The sequence below is a fragment of the Xiphophorus maculatus genome, chromosome 7 (assembly GCF_002775205.1).
Source record: "Xiphophorus maculatus strain JP 163 A chromosome 7, X_maculatus-5.0-male, whole genome shotgun sequence".
NCBI lineage: Eukaryota > Metazoa > Chordata > Actinopteri > Cyprinodontiformes > Poeciliidae > Xiphophorus > Xiphophorus maculatus.
This window is the reverse complement of record NC_036449.1, coordinates 30,724,147-30,746,262: the sequence shown is the minus strand read 5'-3', so window position 1 is coordinate 30,746,262 and position 22,116 is coordinate 30,724,147. Positions and strand designations below refer to the sequence as shown.

At 44.1% G+C, this 22,116-nt stretch overlaps 1 protein-coding gene across 4 annotated transcripts; it reads left to right on the top strand.

The window, feature by feature from the left end:
• The first annotated feature begins 25 nt into the window (after window positions 1–25).
• Window positions 26–22,110, top strand: pms1 (PMS1 homolog 1, mismatch repair system component). Of its 4 annotated transcripts, XM_023336708.1 has the most exons (15): window positions 26–111; window positions 621–714; window positions 1,439–1,572; window positions 1,650–1,832; window positions 2,743–2,845; window positions 2,918–3,081; window positions 5,359–5,469; window positions 8,598–8,720; window positions 8,787–8,933; window positions 9,006–9,643; window positions 10,050–10,526; window positions 10,599–10,726; window positions 13,334–13,482; window positions 14,908–15,172; window positions 21,367–22,110. In XM_023336708.1, exons 3-14 carry the CDS (start codon window positions 1,441–1,443, stop codon window positions 15,136–15,138), a joined length of 2,586 nt encoding a protein of 861 aa, XP_023192476.1. In that variant the 5' UTR covers window positions 26–111; window positions 621–714; window positions 1,439–1,440; the 3' UTR covers window positions 15,139–15,172; window positions 21,367–22,110. The 4 variants fall into 4 exon arrangements, with proteins under 4 accessions (XP_023192476.1, XP_023192477.1, XP_023192475.1 ...); XM_023336709.1 differs by lacking the exon at window positions 21,367–22,110 and having other exon boundaries at window positions 13,337–13,482; window positions 14,908–16,761; XM_023336707.1 differs by lacking the exon at window positions 21,367–22,110 and having other exon boundaries at window positions 14,908–16,761.
• Window positions 22,111–22,116: the final 6 nt, after the last annotated feature.

Sequence of the window (22,116 nt, the reverse complement as noted above, 5' to 3'; positions counted from 1 at the left end):
GACCAATCAGCAGACAGCATTAGGGGCGGGAACCAGGTTGTTTCTGTTCTTGTAGCTCGTGCCTGTTGTGGGAGATTATATATGGTGGAAGCGGCTCGGACAGCAGAGTCGGTGAGTTGGGTCGTTGTTCGGTTAGGTTACGAGTTTAGTGGGTTTGTGGTTAAGCTAAATTACCGACAGAACGAGCTAGCGATGGTGTAGCACGTCTCATGGAGAACGCGGATTTTTACGATGAAAGACAGTATACCTTAAATCCTTAGTGTTAAAGGATTCCTTATTTAGTGTTAAATAAGATTCCTGAAGTCATTTCTCCATAGTTTCCTATGAATTAACCAGAATTTCGGTTTTGTGCGCTTTTTATTCGTTTTCAGCTCAGCTAATCCAACAGTGGTGTAATAAGTAGTTTTTTGTTACACTCAAATGCAATCAGGTAATCACTTAAATATGAATATTAGATAAACAGCCTGAATAAATACAGAAGCAGTTTCAAATTACGATTTGACCTATTAAAGCAGAGGTGTCCAAAGTGTGGCTCGGGGGCCCTTTGTAGTCCATGGACTGATTTTTTTTTTATTACAAGAATCATATACATTTTGAGACTTTTTGTTTTTAATTTGCAGGCAAAAATTCTACATGACTGGGTGTGCTGTGGTGGCGTAGCGGTTGGCGCGACCCGTATTTGGAGGCCTTGAGTCCTCGACGCGGCCGTCACAGGTTTGACTCCCGGACCGACGACATTTGCTGCATGTCTTCCCCCCTCTCCTTCCCCGTTTCCTGTCAGCCCACTGTCACTTAAGGGACACTAGAGCCCACAAAAAGACCCCCTGGAGGGGTAAAAAAAATACTACATGACAAATTAACATTTTTTGTGGAAAATGTTATGTAGAACACAAAGTATTTGTTTCAAAAAGAGACTGAAATCTGCTTTTAATTCATTTATTAAGCTTAGTTAAAAGAGAGAGTAACCCAAATCCTGAAAATAGATTCAATCTTTTTCATTTTTCTTCAATTTAGCCCAGAAACATGTTCAATATGAATGCCATTGTTTTAATTAGACAAAACGTTTCTTAAAATAGACTAGAATTATCCTTTATGGTCCCACATCGGGAAAATTTAAATGACGGACGACATGCAGGGTCACACAAAAGATGGAAAAAGTGTTAAAAGTAAATAAAAAAGATTAAGAGTAAATCTGACCCAATTGAGAAGAAAGCACTTTCCTTTTAAATTTATAAAATAGTGTATTTGTGAATTAAAAAGACAAACTACTTGCAGTAAATGAAAAATAAAAACTGAAATGTTATTTAAAACTACCAGCAGGGATGTGAAGACTGAGTTTGTTGGGATCAGTGATGGCTGCTGTGAGGAAGGATCTGGATTAACGCTGCTTTGTACACCGTGGATGCAGCAGTCTGACTCTGTTTTCCTACCAACACAGCGATGAAGCAGCTTCCTGCAGACACGGTGCGGCTGCTGTCCAGCTCGCAGGTCGTCACGTCTGTGGTGAGCGTGGTGAAGGAGCTGATGGAGAACTCCCTGGATGCTGGCGCCTCCAGCGTCGACGTGAAGCTGGTACGTTTACAGACCATTCGTCTCACTTCCTGTTGGGCTTTCCCTTCAGCTTCACTTGCTGTGTCGCTCATTTGAAGGAGAACTTCGGCCTGGACCGGACGGAAGTTCGAGACAACGGCTGTGGGATCAAAGCGGCGGACGCTCCGGTGATGGCCGTCCGACATTTCACCTCCAAGATCAGCAGCCATGAAGACCTGGAGCGCCTGGAAACGTACGGCTTCAGGGGCGAGGCGCTGGGCTCCATCTGCGCCGTGGCCGAGGTGACTCTCCTTCCACACTAATGTTAGAGGTTCAGAAAACTTTTCTGAATGTTTTCTGGTCATTTCAAATGCAAAAAGGAAAATCTGTTGGTTTTGAACGGCATCTATTATGGAAAATTCTCTTTCGACAGTTTTGTTCTTCCATTTGAGTCTCTGCTGCTTCTAGAAACAGTCTGAACTCTTTAAAACCATCCAGACGTTTTTTGACAATAAGTTAATATTTTTTAGTGTCTGGAAAAGGAAAAAACCTCCCAATTTTCAACGGGGAAGTATTATGTGTTTTCAAAGCACACAAAATAATTTTATAGCACAATAAAGTAACTATGTTACCTTCAGTTATAAAAGTGCTACATATGTTAAATATGATCTAAAAGAAATCTGACTTTGAAATTTAAAGCTGTGAAATTGGGCGTCTGTCTCTTTAAATCCTTCCATTTCTGAGTGGGGGAGGAGCTGCGCCTTGAAGGCGGGGCTAGGTCCACCAGGCGTTTTGCAGCTGACTGGTTGCCATCTTTACACTGGCACATGAAAATGTCTTTCCTCCTGTTTGTTGCAGATTAAACATGACTTAATAGCTCATCTGTTGGCAGCCATTTTTAAGTGTAAACAGTGTAAACATTGATGCAGGGGGCGTGGCCAGCAGCTGCTAATTTGCATAACTGAGGTGTAGCTGTAGAACTTCTTATTCTGAAAGGAGTTAAAATAGAACTGAAAAGCTGAAATCTGATCATCTAAGAAAGATTTAGTGAAAAATGTGATGAACATCGACTACAGCGTAAGAGATCACCTCTAAGGCTTAAATTGGCTGACTTGATATGTTTTTATAGTTTTTCTAAGTTAAATCTGTAATTGGAACATTAAAAGCTGACGTTGTTTGTTGATCACAGTTCAGAGTCTGTTTCCTGTCCAGGTCACCGTTACCACTAAAACAGAGGAGGAGGATGTCAGCACGCAGTACACCCTGGACTCCAGCGGGGGCATCGTCTCTCAGAGGCCGTCCCACCTGGGTGGAGGCAGGTTGCCGGCGGTTACCGGGGTGGGCGGGGCGTTCTGATGGCGGTTTGAGCCCTGCTGTGTTCCTGCAGGAACGTCGGTGAGCGTGGCGAAGCTGTTCGGGAAGCTGCCGGTGCGACGGCAGTTCTTCTCCTCCGTCAGGAAGCGTAAGGAGGAAGTGAGGAAGGTCCAGGACCTGCTGATGGCCTTCGCCATCATAAAACCGGAGCTGCGGCTCACGCTGGCACACAACAAGGTCAGAACCTGCTGGTCTGACCCGTTAACATTTCATCTGTTCCTAAAAATGTTTTTATCTGGTCTCCTCTCATCCTTTTCTAACCTAGTTTTTCTAGGTCCAGGTTTATTTTATCCCAGAACGCCTCCCGGTTTCCACTTCTGGTTTAATTCAGTCGTCTATGTAATGTAGATTCTCCACCACTAGGTGTCCTCGTTGCATTTCCAGCTGCTGAAACTTTTCCTGTGGTTCTGAAATGACATGTTGGACCCTCATGTCCAAACTGTTCACCCCCAAAAATAAAAAATTAAAACTAAAGCCCTGCTGGTGACCCCCACTTATTGTTATTTCACTCTATATTTTATTATTTAATGATGTAGTTTATTTTGTTTTCCTTTTTTAACCATCCAAATCATAATGAATCTGAAAATCAGATTTTGACCCCCTCCCTGGTGTCTCATGACCTCCCTGGGGTCCCGACCCCCACATTGGGAACCCCTGCTTTAGACTGCAGGTAAAGAGATTACAAACAAGTAAAATCTAAAATTATATGTGACAAATGTGAAACATGAACAGCTTCAAAATGATTCCCAAATTTTAAAAATGAGATAAAATTCAAACTGTATTGTGGGAAACAAAAACTGTCAGAACTGGACCTGAAGTTACTCCTGATAATAGTCTTTATAAATAATTTCTATGTTGAACAGGGTTATATTTATCTGTTAAATTTTTGTTTTGTTTCAGTAAAAAAATATTTTTTGTTTAAATAAGTTCATTTATTTGCTAAAAGAATTAAAAAGCCTCCATAATCCCAGTTTTTCTTACTTTCATTCAGCCTGATGTTTCCAGGATTATAAAATCCAGATTATCTTTTCAGAATCCAAACAACTAAAATTCACTTCTGAAGTGGAAATTGAACATTGAATATAATATGTGAATAAATTCTGAATAATGGCAGAAATGATTTTATGATGTCGTCAGGATGGAAAATAAGATTCAAATCTGACTTAAATAAATTTTGATTCTTCATTTTATCTCATAGAAATAAAATAAAAATTATTCAAATTATCGGATTAGTTTGGTATAAAAATCCACATTTATGTTTTTTTTTAAAACCTTTAAATTCAGGTAGCGCAGTTAAAACAATCAGGTTTAAAACTAACGATTATTTATGTAATGGATTACTCTAGCCTGGCCTTTTGACAATAAATTAATCGGATTTAAAAAATTCTACAGCTGATTTTTCATTTAACCACTTAAACTGGTTTTATACAATATTAGAATTGCTTTAAAAGACAAAATAACATTTTATTGCTCAAAATAGAGTAACTGTGGAAAACACTAAAATCGCCACTAGAGGAGGACAGATTTACACACAAAGAAGATTTTTATCTTAAGTTCAAAATGTTCATATTTATTGTCCAGTTTTGGCTAAATTTCAGTTGTTCTTTCATCAAATTCCCTATTTTAGCATCTGTATGTTAACGATTAATTGATTACTAAATTAGTTGAAGATTACCTCAGTAAACGATTAATCACGATTCGGTTCTGGATTATTTTACACAACAAACTTCTTCCAGAGGATCTGAGGATCTGAGAGATAAATGAATCGTTTCACGTGTTTCTAAAAGATCTTAACCAGTGAAGTTTGATTGTTTTCCTGCTTTTATGTTCTGGTGCAGATTAAAGGCATCACAGCTGATTTTAAATCTAATGGATCAGAGCTGCAGCTGCACAGGTTACTGTTCCTAGGAAACATCTCAACATTTCAGTTGAATCAAATTTTAGGAAACTGAAATTTTTCCTGCATGTTTTAGCCTAAATATCCAAACAAAAAGAATAAATCTTTAAAACAAGAAGCCAGTTTATCTGATTAAATTGAGTATTTTGAGTTTTTTCTGTGATTTCCTGAACTTTTAAGCATATCTGTCTCCTAATCTGAGTGGTTTAAGCCCAGATTAAAGCCTCCTGGAGCTCTGGGCTCGGCCTCAGGGTGCAGCAGCGTGTTTTGCTGCAGGTCAGTGAGTTTGCATGCAGCAGCCGTGCAGCTCTCGTGGAAAGCAGCTTGAGATTGTAACGGAGCACAGGCTGTCCAGTCATGCTGCTGCCGTTGCTATCGGTTCTCTCCAGCTCTGCTTGTGTTACGCTTCACGGCCTTTTCAGGAACTGTTTACTGCAGGATCCATTTCACGAGCCAAACTGTAAAATATCAGACATGTCCTGCAACCTTTTACCAGGATATCTGCTAGCCACTGCTGCTGAAGGGACGGGGACTCATGGAGGCGTTTTGTTCTGCAGGTGGTGGTTTGGCAGAAGGCCAGAGCGGCGGACCACAGGAGCGCCCTGGTTGCTACGCTAGGAGCTAGTACTGTCGCTAACCTGCTGCCCGTCCACCAAGAACAGCCAGAGGTTGGTTAAGGAGAGGCTTAACGATTTTATTTAGTAGTCAGTATCTTACCCAAAGTAGATGGCACCTCAAATAATATCAATATGAAAAGAATATTGGAGGATTCAGCTGGGGATCAGATCCAAATCCGTTTTTATCTTCTGTTTGGAGTTGATTCCAACTCAGTCGGATTCAGGTCTGAGAAGTTTCAGGCCTACAGGGTCTGACCTCTGAACCATCGCCGTGTGACTCAGGGCTCCATTTTCATAGAAAACCCACAAAACACCAGAAGGCCATGACTGCCTGCTAGAGGTGTAACTAAGGAGTTAGCTGCACTATCAGAAACATTAATTATGCTAACACTAAATGTTATAACAACTTTGTATTTAAGGGAAGCTAATGACAAAACGCTAAATGTTACATCATCATGGTATTTAGCGAAGCTCATGATAAAGCTATATACCAACATAGTATTTAAGGTAAGCTAACGATAAAGTGCTACACCAACATTGTATTTAGTGGAGGCTAACAACACCATGGTACTTAGCAAAAGCTAACTCTGTATCACTTCACAATGATGGTGTTTAAGGGGAGCTATGGCGCTACTAACATTGTATGTAGCATAACCAAATATGTCATTGACACATGTGCTAAAACTTAGCATAGCGCCTTCCACTGGGTCAAAGTTGTCAGTTTGTGTTTCAGGAAGTGATTTTTTTTAGAACAGATCTGCCACTCATGTACTCGGTTTTATAATTGTTGAGTTTTGCTAAATATGTTGCTGATTTAGCCTCAGTTAGCTCAATAGGACTTAAAACAGCACCCAGAACATCTGTAGATTTTAGACGGTTTAAAATCTACACATTTAGGAACTAAATGTAACGCTGGCAATGCATTCTGGGTAGAGAATAAACATCATTTGCTGCTTCATCACAGGTGGAGATATAGAAGAAAATTCTGGAAGGACATTTTTTAATAAAAAAATACCTGAAATTACTTTAACCAATAATTCTGTCTTTTAGTCAGACTAAAATAAGTAAGCTTAGAAATACATAACTTATGTTTTGTATCATTTTGGGTAGACATGGAACTTTATTCAGCTGAAAAGTTTACATAAATTAGTGCTTTAGATTTAGGTAAAATGAGTTCAGGGGAAGCGAAGTGCGCTGAATGTTTTCAAACGGCTCTTTGTGTGGCGGTGTGTAAATCAGCTGCTCCAGAGGAGAAGCAGCGGCGCCTGAGCAGCTGATCCGCGGTGTGTCCGGTTGGCGGTGGTTCAGCGCGCTCTGCCCTTTTCTCCGCAGCTCTTCCTGATGAAAGCTGAGTGCTTCCTGACGCTAATCGAGTCGCCGTGGCGATGCCGGCCTCTGCGCGGTCGCGGCCGCTCGTCACGAGGCTCCTACCTGCTGACAGATGTGGAGCAGCCGCTTTCACCCCCGCTCTCCCTCTGTTGTTGTTGTTTTGCTGCGGTTATGAGAGCGACCTTTGACCTTTGTGGCCGCTGATCAGGAGGAACTAAATGTGACGCTGGCAGCTCTGGCTGCCCCGCTGAGGAGCTCTGGGGGTCCAGAGGTCCGGTTCGTGTGTAATGAGCAGGAACAGCGGCTCGGTTCTGGATGTCACCACCGGGTTCTGCTGCTCATAATGAGGCCGTGTGGAAAAATGCAGCCACTAATAGCCCTCCGTAGGAACCAGGCTGACCTTTACATGCAGCTGCTGAGTCATCAGATCCAGTGGTTCTGGCTGGAAGATCGGATCGGGAGCCTGCACAGAAGAAGAAACGATGACTATTCAGACTTCAGAAATAAAACACTTAGTAAAAATATTCTGCGGCGGCTGAAACAGCAGAATGATCTGCAAACGCACAAATGGAAGAAAAAACCTACAATACAAAAACAAACAATCAGACAAAATGCTGCAAACAGAAGCAAAACATGACATGGCAAAAGTAACTGAAGACTTACTCCTCTACACAGAGGCCCTCCAGGCCACAAGGGGGAGTCTGGAGTTATTGATCCATTTGGGATCAATAAAGTATTTTTGAATTGGATAAATATTACCTAAATAAATATGCTGCTGTTCTATAATATTGTAAAACACATGAAGCATAAATGCACATTTTCCTTCTTCTGGACATCCCATCTTTCCTGATTGTCTGCTCCTATATGAGCTGGTGGCTGACGCCCCTTGGTGGTCTGGAGGACTTCTGTTTTGTGCAGCGAGTTTGTGGCATTTTGTACTTGCTGTTGTTTTGCTGTAACTGTGACATTTCTCCCCTTTCTCCTATTCCCAAGGTTACTTTTAACCACGGGTGGTCAACCTGTTTAAGTCTGAGATAAACGATTATATGGTGACGTTTTTATTTTAAACGTGGGTAAAACCAAATTGATGACCTACTTATGCCACTCCCTTGAACAAACTAGTTTTGCATAAAGTACAGGATTTATAAAATGACTCGTACATTTTTGTTCATTTATTTCTGTCTGAAATGCATAACTGTATGCCTGTGACGCAGGTATCAGGCCGCTAACAGCAGCTAGCTACTAAACCTAGCGGGACAGCTAACCTGCTAGCGCCGGAATGCTAACACTATAGAAGAGTTATTTCACTCTCAAAACATCTACATAAGACTGCCGAATGCAAAAACAAATATTTATAAGATAAAAACCAAGTGAGAATCATACTCTTGTGCTTTTTGGACGTTAACAACCAGAAATTAAACAAAATTAAAACTGATTGTGCACTTCTTCACGTGATGACGGCAAAAAATGGCAACAGCTGCACCAAACCGTCTCACGGGTTACACCGCCCCCCTGTGGTGAAACCTGATATGGCACCGCAATTCAATACTTAAACGCCCTTTTAATTCTGTTAAATTATCAATAAAAAATTACCACACATTTGTGTGTCTCAATACACTTTATGAATTTGTTACAAGTCGGATTCATGATAATGTTTCTATAAAGACAATTGTAAATAAAAAACCCTAAAAAAGATGATGGGCAGTTTGACAAAATGTGGAGAAAATTATGGTAGTATTATTGATTTTCCAAGTTATTATTAATACTTCTGGGTTGTTGCACTTTTTTATGGAAATTTCTGTTCAGTTTTCTGTACTTTATGTCTGTGATTGTTGTTGTTTTTCCTTCAGATGGTTCTGGATGGTTTTCTTCCCAAACCCGGAGCTGATTTGTCCTTAACGAGCTCCTCTACCTCTGATAAAACCTTCATATTTATTAATAAGCGTCCTGTCCAGCAGAAGGACATCCTGAAGGTGAAACGGATTCAGATTGTGTGTTTTCTGTTTCTTTCTGTTATTTATCACGTTTCTTCTCCTCAGCTGTTGCGTCAGCACCACTCGGCTCAGTATCCTGACGATGCGGCTCGGCATCGGTTCCCCGTCCTCCTACTGAACATCACAGTTTGTCCTTCATCGCTGGATGTAAATGTGACGCCTGATAAAACCCAGGTTCTGCTTCATAACAAGGTACCAGAGGCTCCAGCCCAGCTCATCGGGTTCAGGTTCCTTCGCTCTGACTTCCTGTTTCTCCGTGTTTAGGAGGCGGTTCTGGCTGCCGTCGAGGCTCTGCTGGTTTCTCTTTACGGTTTTCATCCTGAAAAGCAGCCGGACCCTGAAACTCTTCCTCCTGCTGCTGGTTGTGTGGAGACGGATCAGAATACAGAGAGCAGGAAGGTGAGCGATGACGATGCCGGCCAATCAGCTGCCCTGCAGCGCCAGGCCTCCAGCTGCAGCTCCTCTTCCTCCATGGCGGACGACTGGATCGTCAACCAATCCAGTTTCTCCCTCTGCGACGACGAGGCGACCCGGAGTCGACCCCAGAGCGCCGAGCCCAGCCCAGAGGAGCCGCGGCACCCTCAGGTGTCCGCCGAGGCCTGGAGCCGCGGCACGGCACTGACCGACCCGGCGTCAGGAGAACCGCTGCGGCCCGTCGCCATCCACCGGCCCGACCCAGAGGTCAAGAGGTCAGGCAATGCCATAACGGAGAAACGGGCCGCGCTGACGGCGTACGACATGATCAGGAGCCGCGCCCTGAAGGCGCCGCCGTCCGCCGCCTCGCTGTTCGAGAAGGAGACGCGGTCCGAGGTTCTGATGGAGCGACCGGCCGCCAGCCTGCAGGAGGTCAGCGCCGCCGTCCAGAACCGCTGGGAAAACCTGGGAGACGAAGGCAGGAAGAGGTGAGAGCAGCTGAGGCCTGTCACAGTAATCAATCCAGAACCAGAACCAAACGAGGAGAAGCAGCTTTCAGCATCTATGCACCACAAATTTGGAACAAACTTCCAGAAAACTGTAAAACAGCTGAAACACTGGCGTCTTTTAAATCTCAACTGAAAACCCACCTGTTTAGGATTGTTTTTGAAATGTAATCAATTACAAACTTATTGATGTAACTTGATTGATTCTATGTTGCATTGTGATTCTGTGTTTGTAATGATGTAAAGCACTTTGAAATGTCTTGCTGCTGAAATGTGCTATACAAATAACATTTGATTGATTGAATCAATTAATCAATCAATCAATCAGCTGATCAGTTAAAATGATCCATTTGCACGATTTATCGTTCTTCTTCTTCTGTTGTTGCAGGTTTGAGGAAAAGGCGAGGAAGAGTCAGGACCTCCATGACCAGAGAACCAGGCTGGCGGCCGCTGCGGCCCCGAGGGCCCCTGCCGATCGGCCCCTGGGGGCCGCTAAGCTCCAGGCTCAGAAGCGTAAAGCTCCTCTGTCCAACCAGCAGCTGCTGGACGAGCTTTTCTCCGCCCAGCCCCCGACAAAGAAGAAGGCTCCGCCCCTGAAGCCGTGGCGGCCGCTGCCCTGCAGCATGGCGGTGCTGCGCCAGCGGCTGCTGCGCCTTTCGGCCCAGAGCGGCGCAGCGGGGCCCCGGGGCCTCCGCCCGGTGGGCCGGCTGGTCTCTCAGAACGCCTGGCTGATTTTGTGCGGCGGGCGGCGTTTGATGCTGCTCAACCCGTTCCGGGCGGAGGAAGCCTTGCTGTTCCAGCGGCTCCAGCAGGATCACATCCTTCCTGCCGCCTGCCTGCAGAACCCGCTGCTGCTCACCGACAGGTAACTCTGGTTCCCATGGCGACGGGGAAACCACACTCTTGAGGCGGACGGTAAACTCCTGCTGTTTTCCAGGAACCTGGGCGCCGCGGAGTTCGAGACGCTGTGCAGTTTGGAGAAAGGCGCGGCGGAGCCAGATGGCACCGTCTTCTTCTCCGACCCCCGACTCGTCGCCAACGGCTTCAGAATCAAACTCAGTCCAGGTACGCCACCAAAATCCTTCCCCCTTCCAGCTTTCTGTCCGCTGCCATGGCAACAATCACACTTCACTTCCTGCGCTGGGTTAAAGTCTGGATCTTATTTCTGGGTGTTGTTTCTTCCAAGAAACTTTCTCACTCGTGTTTCTGTCCAATAAATGATGTTTTCACAGAAATATTTAATAAAAACTGAAATATTTCTCATCAATTAAAATAACAGAGTCTCATTTTAACTTTATTCTGTTACATTTTCCACAGTTCAACAGTTAACAAAATAAATTTGAGAGCATAAACGAGTACGGAGAACAGAAATGGAGGATAAAACGTCTGTATGTCTGGATTACTCCTCCTGTTTCCTAAATGTTTTTATTTATCCATTTATCATTTTTCATTCATTTCTTCTTCTGCGGAAATCCTTTATAAATCGACAGTATCTGGTTTGGATCAGCTTCTGTTTTATTTTTAATAGTAATAAATATTTATATATTCTGCAGAAGTATTTTACATCACTACAGCTGCCAGGAATCTTTTATTTTTAAAGTATTTCTCCTTGTATTTCCTGTCTGGAGCTTCTGAATGACTGAAGCTGCTTTTCCTCATCAGTTGCTTTGCTCGTTGCTCGTTGCTTGTTGTTGTTGCTGGAGCGGTTCACCTCGGCTGACCTTGGCCCCGGGCCCGGCAGCGGGCCTCCCGGTGGGACCGGAGCCCGGTGTGCAGGTGATGAGGGAGAAGTTGGCCTTTAAGGAATTCCTGGAATGCTTCATGCGGCTGCAGGCGCCTTCGGCCCAGTTTCAGTCCGGCTTCATTTACGGGATTAAAACCAGAATTTAGTCGGAACCGCAGCGACGGTTTGATCTGTGGAGTTTTATCCTCAGCTCCCTTCACACCTATCAGCCTCTTTGAGCTGAGGAACGTTCACCAACTGATCCCGACTTCCTGGTTCCCTGGAACAAAAAGACGATGCGACACGTCGGCCCAAAAACATATTTCTTTGTCTCCAAAGAAATATTAAGTCAATAAAGAAAACTAAAACTTTATTCTACTGAAAGTTTATCAATCAGCCGAGTAAATTCATAAATGTGCTAAATGGAGAATTAGCTGTGCTGTTAGTAGATTAGCACACAGACTGATGGGAACTAACATGGTGCATTTTACCATTAGCTTTGTAGGAGCCATTTATCGTTTTCTGTGTTTATCGCCACCAGGGGGCGAATTTCATTTTGAGTTCTGTGTGTCTGATGGGTATTTAAGGTCAACCGTGATTCTGTTCAGGTGTTGTTAATGGGAAGAGGCAACAGTTTTCCACTGTGTTTGGTTTGGGTTTGATGTCGAATTTACGTGTAACTACATGGAAGTAGCAAAACGATGGACATTGTTCTGTACAATAAATGACCTTTTTATAAGTCAAACTAAAGATCGACATGATGAATCTCTACTGAGATTTATCACGTGAGACCAACGCCTTTCAAGCATAACAACCAGTAGCCTAAAATATAGGCTTTTAGCCGCTACAAGCTTGATGTTAGTGTAGCGCTTTAACTATTAGGTAAATACCATGTCAGTGCAGTTAGCGTTAGCAGAGCTAACCATAATGTGTATAGCTAATGCTTTAGAGTTAGCATAGCTAGCTGTTCGGTTAGCGTAGCGGGCTGCTGCTGCCTGCAGCGGCTAACATCAGAGCTTCATGTTGGAACGTTGGTGGAAACATTCGGTTCGTTGCTGGTTCTGCTTCAGCTCTCTGCAGGTTCCACCACAGGGCTGGACTTTGACTAGGCCATTGCGGCACCTTGAGAAATTGAATTATTAGTGTATTGTCATCTTTCAATGTATATTAGGGTGAATGAAAAATCAGTAGAATTTCATAATCCGACTAATGATCAGAAACATGGATTTCTAAAATAATCATTAATTGCATCCAAACATATGGAATGTTTCCAGCGTTTCGTTCTTCATGAGGTCCATCAGTATTTATCTTTATCTTCTGGAGAATATTTAGATTATTGCCTAACTTGAATATAAAATGTGTTTTCCATTTTCAGGTTAATTCTTAGTTTTAACTTCTGCTCACAGTTCATGTTTTCAAAGCTGCATAAATTTAAAAAAATAGAAAACAAGATTTTTTGCATAAGTGGAAAAAAATCAGCAAATCGGGAATTAACTTAAAAGAATCTCCTGTATGTGTCTGAAGAGTTACTGTTGAGTTAGTTTAACCTTATTTCATGTCTGCTGATCCATTTAGGTAATAAAGTGGACAGAAACACTTTACTAATTGTCTTTTGCTGCGTTCCTCTGGCAGCCAACCAGCTGAGGCATTTCGTTTTTTGCCTCTGAATCTGCAGGTTATTAAATCAGAATCAAAATTGTGGATGATTTACAGTATTTCCTCATAAACTGCGGCCCATCATTCTTCCAGGCTACTCGACAGCTTCCTTCCAGTCTGCTGGGGCTTCTATTAGTCATTTAACACTCCATTTGGCCCGCGGTCTGTTGCCCTTGGGCCGCGGCTCGGCCGTAAAGCTCCGTGTTTATTTATTATTCCTTCCTGGAGATAGTAGCAGCGTCTGGAGTGTATTAATCCTTGTTTTGTGCTTGCTTTGGCCGGCCGGCTGTCAGCAGAGCGCCATCTGGAAGCAACGGCCGTGGCGGACTGCGTGCCTTTCCTGGGCCTGGAGGACCTGAAGGAGGTTCTGACCGCCGTCCTCCAGAGGAAGGCCGCCACGGTGCCGCAGAGCCGGCCGCTTAAAGTCACCAACTACCTGAAGGTAAACCCTCCGGTCACAACTCATCACACGACACATCAAAATGAGCAAAATCATTTCCAACAGCCGTCAGAGAGATGAACAGCGTTTAGCAGCAGGAAGTAGCTGGTCTGCACTTCCTGCTGCCTGTGTGGTTACAGAAACTCCGTCATCCATTTTAATGACTGTTTTGTTTTATTTTGGATATTTACAATGTTTCCTGATTCCAGTGTTAAATGTTCTTTAGAAAGTTTTCTTATTATTATGGGCTGAATGAACTTGCATTATTACACTGTTACTGTTATATTACCAAAGGTTTGTGTTTAAAATTAATAACAGATTAATAACATGAGAGCAGGCCTCTCTAAAGAAAAGCTGAAGACATCAGAGGAAAGAAAACAACAACACTACTGGTACAATCAGGAATAGTTTTCACTTTGTTGGGGTGAGTGGCAGAACTTTGACCACCGGCAGGCAGATGTGCTGCGCCCCGCGCCGACTAACTGCATCTGTAACATCTAAAATAAAATCATTATTTATGTCGGGCTGAAAGAAAACATTGTCTAACATGTTCGATTTATTATTTTTCCCGTTTGCTTGAAGGAATCCTGGCCAGCTGAGAAAACCTCCAGCATGTAGTTAGTCATTGTTTAATCTCACTAGAGGTCAGAGTTCACAGACGACTTTACGACACAGAAACTCACAGCTTTGATGGAAAATAGAACAAAAGCTTTAAGCTTCTAAAAATAAATATTTCTAACAAGATAAGTCATTCCTGCTGAGTTTACACAGTTCTCATGTGATGTCACACTTCCAGGAACTTTGTAACTGGCAGCCATCTTGGTAGGCAGTTGTTATGGAGTTGCTATGACAGCAGTAAAAAACCCACAGGGTTAGAACTCATGCCTTCACCTTCTAACTTGTAAACAATGTAAATACATTATAACTGGGTTACTAAGATGAACATCAGTGATATTTACTGTATTTACTGCTGAACTAGCAACATTAGCTTAGCTAATGTAGCTTTTATCTGCCAGCTGGGCCGACATGTAGCCTACGTGTTTGTTGCTACATGCTCTCACTCTGCCGCCACCAGAACCTCGTCGTTCTGATGAAGAGTTCACGTCTTTTACAAAGCCGTTTAATCGCTGATGTTCAGTCCATGAAGCTCTTCCTGCTCACCAAGAACTGAACGTGAGATCAGAGGCGGCTTGTCTTCATCGTCTGCTTCCATTCTCCGTCTCAACAGCAGCAGCCATCTTTAATGGGTCACCAAGATGGCGCTGATCACTTCTGGTTCAGACTTGTAGGAAGTTTTGATGTCATTCCTAAGCGATTTGAACCGTAGGACAGGAGCTGTGTTTTGTTTATTGTCTTTTCCTCCTTATGAAGCTCTGAGTGTCAGCAGCGCTGATCTAGGTGAACTAGATCTGGATGTTTTGTGTTCAGGCCGAGGCGGTCCGGCTCGCCCGCCAGCTGCCTTCAGATTTATGTGGTGAAGAGGTGGAGGAGCTGCTGGAGCGGACGGAGCGGCGGCTGGGCGGAGCCGACCGGACCTGCATCCACGGGCGGCTCTTCCTGCACCACCTGGCCGACGTCCCGTCCACACAGCAGGAGGCCCGGGCTGGACTCACACCGCTGAGCAACACACACACCTCCGGTTCGCTGGCGGTCGTCTAACGAAGCCGAACTCTGGAGACAAAGTGGCTCAACGGTGAGCGGAGTCCAAACGGACCAGCTGGTCTGTTCTCAGAACCACTCTGGTTTTAACCAGAGGGATTAATAACAAACATTTTCCACTGAAAAAAATCATTTTGTTGTTAAATTATGGAATAAACAGACATATGAGCTCAACAACAATCATTTATTTGGTTTAATCTGGACACACATTTGGTAGCTAAGTCAAGTTTACAGAATATTTCAACAATACAGCAGTTCAGAGTTTTTTACATGATATAAATATAACAACGAACAAAAAATATTATATTGCAGGCAGAATAAGGAAAAGTTGAAATGCAGAATAAAAGTAATGATGTTCCAGTTATTAGAAATCAAATCGACTCTAAACAGCTGGGTTTTATTCTAGATTTAAAGGACCTCAGTGTTTCGGCAGTTTTGCAGTTTTCTGGAAGTTTTTTCCAGATGTGTGGTGCATAGAAGCTGAAGCTGCTTCTCTATGTTTGCTTCTGGTTTTTCCTGGTTTGTTTGTTTTTCATTCAGTGAAGTTTCTCACAATGGATATAAAATCCACAAAATTAACTGGAGTAAGAGTAGCGACGCTTCATGATGAAATTAACTTGCTAAAAATATTCCTAAAAGTAATTTTTTTCTTTAAGTAACTGAAGTGAAGGCAACTAGTTGCTACATAAGTCAGTAGAAAGTTTGGACTCCCTGCTGTGATCTAATGTTACTTTGCTTCTCTTCAGTCTGGTTTGTTTATCTCACATGTTTGGTTTTGGTCGGACTGAGGGTGTACTTAGTTCCTGGTGAGGATAGTTTGACTCGTCTTTACGTTTGGAGCTGTAATCTGTAAACCAACCTGCAGGACGAGGATTGACAGGCGGTTCGCTGAATCCCTCCTGGACAATCGGGAAGCAATGAAAAGCAATAAAATCAACCAGTCGGGGCCCGAGGGCCAGATGGCCAGATGGCCAGCTGCTGAGCGCTGCCTGTCTTCACCTCGCCTGTAATTTATCCTTTCCGTCTGCGCTGCGCTTGCTTTTCCACTTACGGATGAGGAATCGCCACGCTGACCCCACAGCTGACAGCCACATCTGGGAGCCGTGATGTGATTGATGGCCGGTCACTGGGAGCTCCTGGACCAGGCCGAGCCGCCGTCCCCTCCAGGTCTGTTTACAGAACGCTGCAGCGTTTGTTTGCGATGAGGCATCAGAAAAAATCCGTCCGGCTCGGCGCCGCTCCTCTGGGACGCAGGGATGACAGTGATGAAGAGGAGGGCTTCCTCCGAGGAGACCCCCTGACGAAAAGCGCGGGCGCCTGACACGGACGGATGTCGAGCGGTGTCAGGTATGTGTCAGGCCCTGACAGCTCAGGAATAACGGGTATGGTACAGTTTTACAGATTCGTTTTATAAGACGCTCAAGCAGCAAGCTGTACTTTCCGCCGTTAATCCTCAGCAGATAAATCCAGCCTCGCTGCTGGCCGACGGGAAGCTGCCTGATATGTTTACAGCCCAGATTCAGAAAAAATACAGTCAATGATGAAAAGTTTGAGTCAGAAATTAACAGCAATAATTTCAGTAATTAGCCTGATAGAAGAGGAAAAATGTTTTTCAAAGTCAGATTTTCACCATGTAATTCATTCATTCACAAATGTCAGTTTCAAGCTAAATATTTATCTTACAAACAGTATATTTGGTTTGACATTAAATATTTAGCTTGCTTAATTAACCCAAGACTAGTTAGCAAGATATTTAGTTTTCAAACTATGAGCTTTGCTTGAAACTAAATGTTCAACTCACTAAACAAAAAAATTAGTTTGAAGCTAAACATTTTAGCTTCACAGTATTTAGTTTGACATTAAACATTTAGCTTGCTATGGAAAGTCTTTGCTCCAACTAGCTAGCTCTGTAAATATTTAGCTTTGTACAAAATATTTTGTTTGATGTTGAAACTAATTTACAAACTAAATATTTAGCTTAAAACTAAATCTTTAGTTACCAATGAACTAAACCAATATATGCAGTCTGCTGCCAATCAAGTCCGGTTTGTACTGCCTAAACAGGAAGGAACCGCACAGGATCAGCAAATGGAGACAAATTGGGAGGAAGTGACTGAAGCATCGCCGTGGAAACGGTTTAGCATCATTTGACCTCCACAGCCCACCTGAGTGCTGGCGCTCATCTCCGTCTTCTGATTGGTTCCTTCCTGCAGGATGATGCTCCGTGTCTCCAACTGGTTTCTGGAACAATGAGTTTGCTGAACCCACCTGGTCTCCAGAACCTCTCTGGGGAAAGTTTCTGACACCTTGTTGAATCGGTGCCATGAAGGAGGATCTGAAGGGAAAAGCGGGTCTAACCTGCAGTCTATATTTAGCTGACTCAGGTGTCTTTATCTACTCCCCAATCTTGTTCTGTTCGTCTAGTTTCATGTTTCTAAACAGAAGCAGGTGGTCCGAGTCCTCGGTACTCCGTACGACCGCTTCTTCCAACAGATCCAAAAATAGAGCGGGAAAGGCGTTAAATATAGTTCATGTGATTTTATTTCAAATTTGATGAGTCTGTTAAAGTCTATGGTTACTCCTGGGTTCTGAGATGGCTGTATAAGTGGCCCAGCTGCTGACGGGGACCTGTGGCTCTGCACATTAAGGTAGTAACAGGAGAGCAGAAACCTGTCTCGATGACGTGTGTGAAATGAAGAAGTGAAACATTTTGCATGCTTTCCAAAACTGCTCCTTTCCTACCATCCCTCCTGTGGGAGAAATCATGAGCAAATCCCTCATTCCGACGGCAGAAACTGCATTAAAACAGGTGTTTTCAGGAGACAGCTGGCAAAACGAACCGCTGCTGACCTTTTAAACAGCCTGGTCACATGGTAAAAAGATGATCATCACCTAATCCTCCCTAATTACTCTGATACGTCCCTTGGAGGCCCAAGGCAAACCAGATTTTTGCTGCTGCACGTATTTCTGAGCAGCAAGTATCCGCCGGCGAAGAGCCTCAAACGAGCGCAGAGAGAAACGGGTCAAACTAGAGGCACAGGTCCTCACCGTGTTTTTCCCAGAAGCATTTGCAGAGCCTCGGTCCTGCAATGCGGAGGCCATCTGGGAGTTCTCTCAGCATAAAGCCTGACATGTGCTGCGGTTTGACCTTTCACAGCACCAACTATAATATTATCATAAGCTGAGGCGATCCGATTGCACTGCTCCCTGCGGTGGGATTCAGTATCCATATGTAGTGATGATAAGCGAAAACCTTCCCTGCTGTTTGTATCCCTCTCATCCAAGTGACTCTCAACACTTTAGTTCTGCACAAACACGTTTCTTCTGTTTGTGTCACAATTAAAGGGTTTCAGATCATCAAAAGAAGAAAACGAGTAGAAACCAACCTGGAGAGGAAACGAGGTCGGATCACTGCCCAACCAGTAGACCCAAGAAATCACCCGACTCAGGGCCGGAGCTTCAGGGGGGGCTGGGAGGGCGGTGGGCCCCCGGGCCGGGCCCGGATGGGAGGCAGAATCAGACTTCAATGATCCAAGCCTCTATCACGCCGCGCCGAGTTACAAAGATTCATGCGACGCTGCGTATCCGTTTCAACGCGTCAACAATAAACCTAGCTTCAGTTGCTAACTGCTCCAGGCTCTGAGTTGAAATTCATAAAGTGTCAAAATGATCCGATTCTATCCGCGGTGCTGAACGGATTTGAATTTGTGTCGTTTCATCATTAGTGACCAGCAGCCTGATGTTTCTGTTCTCTTGGTTTGTTGTTCTTCATGTCCGTTTGATGGATTTCAGAATGGCAGCTGCTCTCTGTGGCGGTGAAGCTTGTAGCCCCTGCTGTGGCAGAGATGTCTGTGTTGTAAAGTTATATTATCTGGAGCTTTATTATTCGGGTATAAAGGGCCCGGTCGTTAGCCCCGCCCCTCGGCCCAACGCTGACTTGATCTGCTAGTGACTCAACTATAACCTGTCTGACAACAGGAAGTAGGCCAGATGGCCTCAGAAAGCAGCACTTCAAGTCCTGATCTAAAATAAATACAAGAATAAGAGGGAACAGCAACCACAACAGAGAAAACCTACAGAAATGACTAAATTACTCAACCAGGTCCAGAAGAACGTTTCCACTGAGCATTGGGTTTGGTTTGTTACTGAAGCCGTACCGTAGCTCTCTCCAGGGTCCAAGAATGATACAGTATGGTTAGGTGGAGCTACTGGTGTCACGCAACACCCTCCAGTAATCGGGAGGCAGAAAATCGCTGCTGGTTTGTGGTCGTATTTGTAGGCGTTTGGGTTTAACCCCACCTGCCCAGTTAGAATCAAACAGTGTCCTGAATACGCTGGACTATAAAACGGCATCCTGAACCGCACCGAAAACGAGGCATTCAGCTCTGCAGGCGTCACGCCATCAGTTAAGATCATGAGTCGGCAACAAAGATGAGAGACTCGGTAAAAATGGCCTCCCTGTAAGAGTTCCAACACCAGAACCATTGATGATCCAAACGACTCATCTCACATTTACCAAAAACATCTCAACAATTCCCTCGAAGGTGACGGTTTTCTTTGCTGCTTTAGGACATGGATGACTGTTAGAAACTTTTCTGGATTTGAATCAAACGCCACTTCACCGTCTCTAAAGGTGAAGTGGATGAAACATCTGGTGAGCTGAAGACTCCAGCAACATGAATGACCTTCGCATTTTGACTCGCATCAAAGTCCAGATGAAGGCCACAAGCCGAAACGTGTTGGTAAGTTCTTGTGTAGCTGGAGTCTTCAATAGCCCAGCTGATGGACCAGAAACCACCATTTCATGGCTTACAATTCAAACTCACTGGTTACACAGCAGGAAACTGACCCAAAGCTGTCCAGTAGGCCCAACACTGAATGCTGCCAACCTCGAGTGATTCATCAAAGCAGCATGGGTCAGAGTTCCTGCAGAGACGTTACTGACTCTGTACCAGTTACTGCACATGGTTGGGTTGAGGGGTAATTTACTTTTGACTCTGTCCTATTAAAGAAAGATGAAATGCCACCTTTTGTTTTTCAAACATCTCTGAAAACCTCGAGCAGTACTGGAAAACAGTTGACATGCCAGACTGATGTCTTCAGGAAGCAGCACGGCTATAAATTAGCACGCTGTTAGGGATTTGCTTAACTTTGTGGTTGAAATTACAGCACAAATCTGTGAAGCGCGTATTGCAGCCAGGGATAATGTAACAACTATATCTGTCAAAACCCGAGGGCCGGGCAGCTGGCACTAATGGGAGGAAGAGAGTTATGAGTGCGAGCTGGCGCCGTGTGCCGCTGGCAGCGCTGGAGCATGCCTGCTCTCATTCCAGAGGTGCCATAATGAGTTCTGGGCTGATCAAGATACTCTGGCTTTTGGACAGAAACTAACCTCAAGAGGCAGATGGCATCTGTGGTTTGCTGTTGTTAATCCTGGAAAATGCAAATCAGGAAGGAAATGACAAAGAAAACCTTGATGATCCTACAAAGGAAAGAGGAAAAACACATTTTCTTTCATTGGGGACATGTGACCTGAATGGGTCATGTTCAGGAGCGGTGGGCCGGCACAGTGGCAACCAGTGGATCCTCTGGTAGACACTCATCTGACCAGGAAAGATTGGTGGCTTCACAGCCTCTTAATGACGGCATTGAGCGGCCAGAAGGTCTGCAGCTTTTGTGGTTGCAGAACCAAAAATTCTGGTGTGAGAGGAATCCAGGACTTTGGTTGACCTGAAGGAAGTTCTGGAAAACGAAGGGAAGTCCACTCTGCATCTGCTTTGTGAAGATTGAGTGGGGAGCGTGTTGTCCTTCAGAGAACGGACAGAGTGAGAGGAAGGTGAATCCGTTGCCATGGAGGCGGTTGCTGAGGTAGGATCAGGAGATGCTGAAGACTGGGATGTTATGAGGTTGGGGAGGCTGATGCGTCTCTTCAGGGTCATGTGGAGGATTGGGGCAACGCATCTGGAGTGACGAGCAAGCTAAATATTTAGTTAGTTCAGGGCAAGCTAAATATTTAGTTAGTTCAGGGCTAGCTAAATATTTAGTTAGTTCAGGGCTAGCTAAATATTTAGTTTAAACCCAAAGTACCGTCTTTATATCACCATCAAATTGAAGCGAATGTTCCCTGACCATCGTACATCATGATGGTAGATGATGTTAATTTATCAGAGAACTTAAAAAAACAATGCCTGCTCCGTAGTTTAAATTTCTATTAACTTTACACAACAGGAATCCGGTCCAATAACGGGGTCTCCAGCTGCCTTGGAATACTCCCTCACCCCCTAACATCCTTCTTCTCATTCGGACTTCCTCACCTGTCAGAGGTGGAATGTTGCTGGCGGAGACGGTCCTCCAGGGTCCAACTCATGACAGATGTAACGACGCTCAGTGAAAATGTTTACCAGCAGCTGCTGTCTGCTGCAGACAACAAGCTGCTGCAGCTCAGGACCAACCAGACGACTGGCGATTCACCGGCCGGAAACAGGAAACGCAGCTCCGGCGATTCACCAGCCGGAAACGCCTTCTTTGGTCATACTTTCACCAAATTAAGTATTAAGCCAGCTCAGATATGCTAATTCACATGCCGATGACCGGAAGTGGACTATCAAAATAAAAGCTGGATCTTCCGAACCCTTTCCGAGCTGTTGCTGGTGTATTTACACTTCCCATCTCATCGCTTGTTTTAAGCTGAACTGTTAGCATATGATGAAGAAAAAATAAACGATGACGACACGAACAACTGAAGAGAATCAGCCGCGCCAGCAGAGGCTCGCAAGAGCACGCTTTTATTTTGGTAGTCCATTTCCGGTTGTCGGGACGTGAACTAGCATATTTGCTAAATATTTAGCTTGAATCTGTGACATTCATAAATGAATGAATAACATGGTTAAAATCTGACTGAAGATGTTTTTTAACAGGCTAAATAATTCAAATCTTTTCTGACTGTATAACTTTACAAACGACGTTCCTACTTCCTGT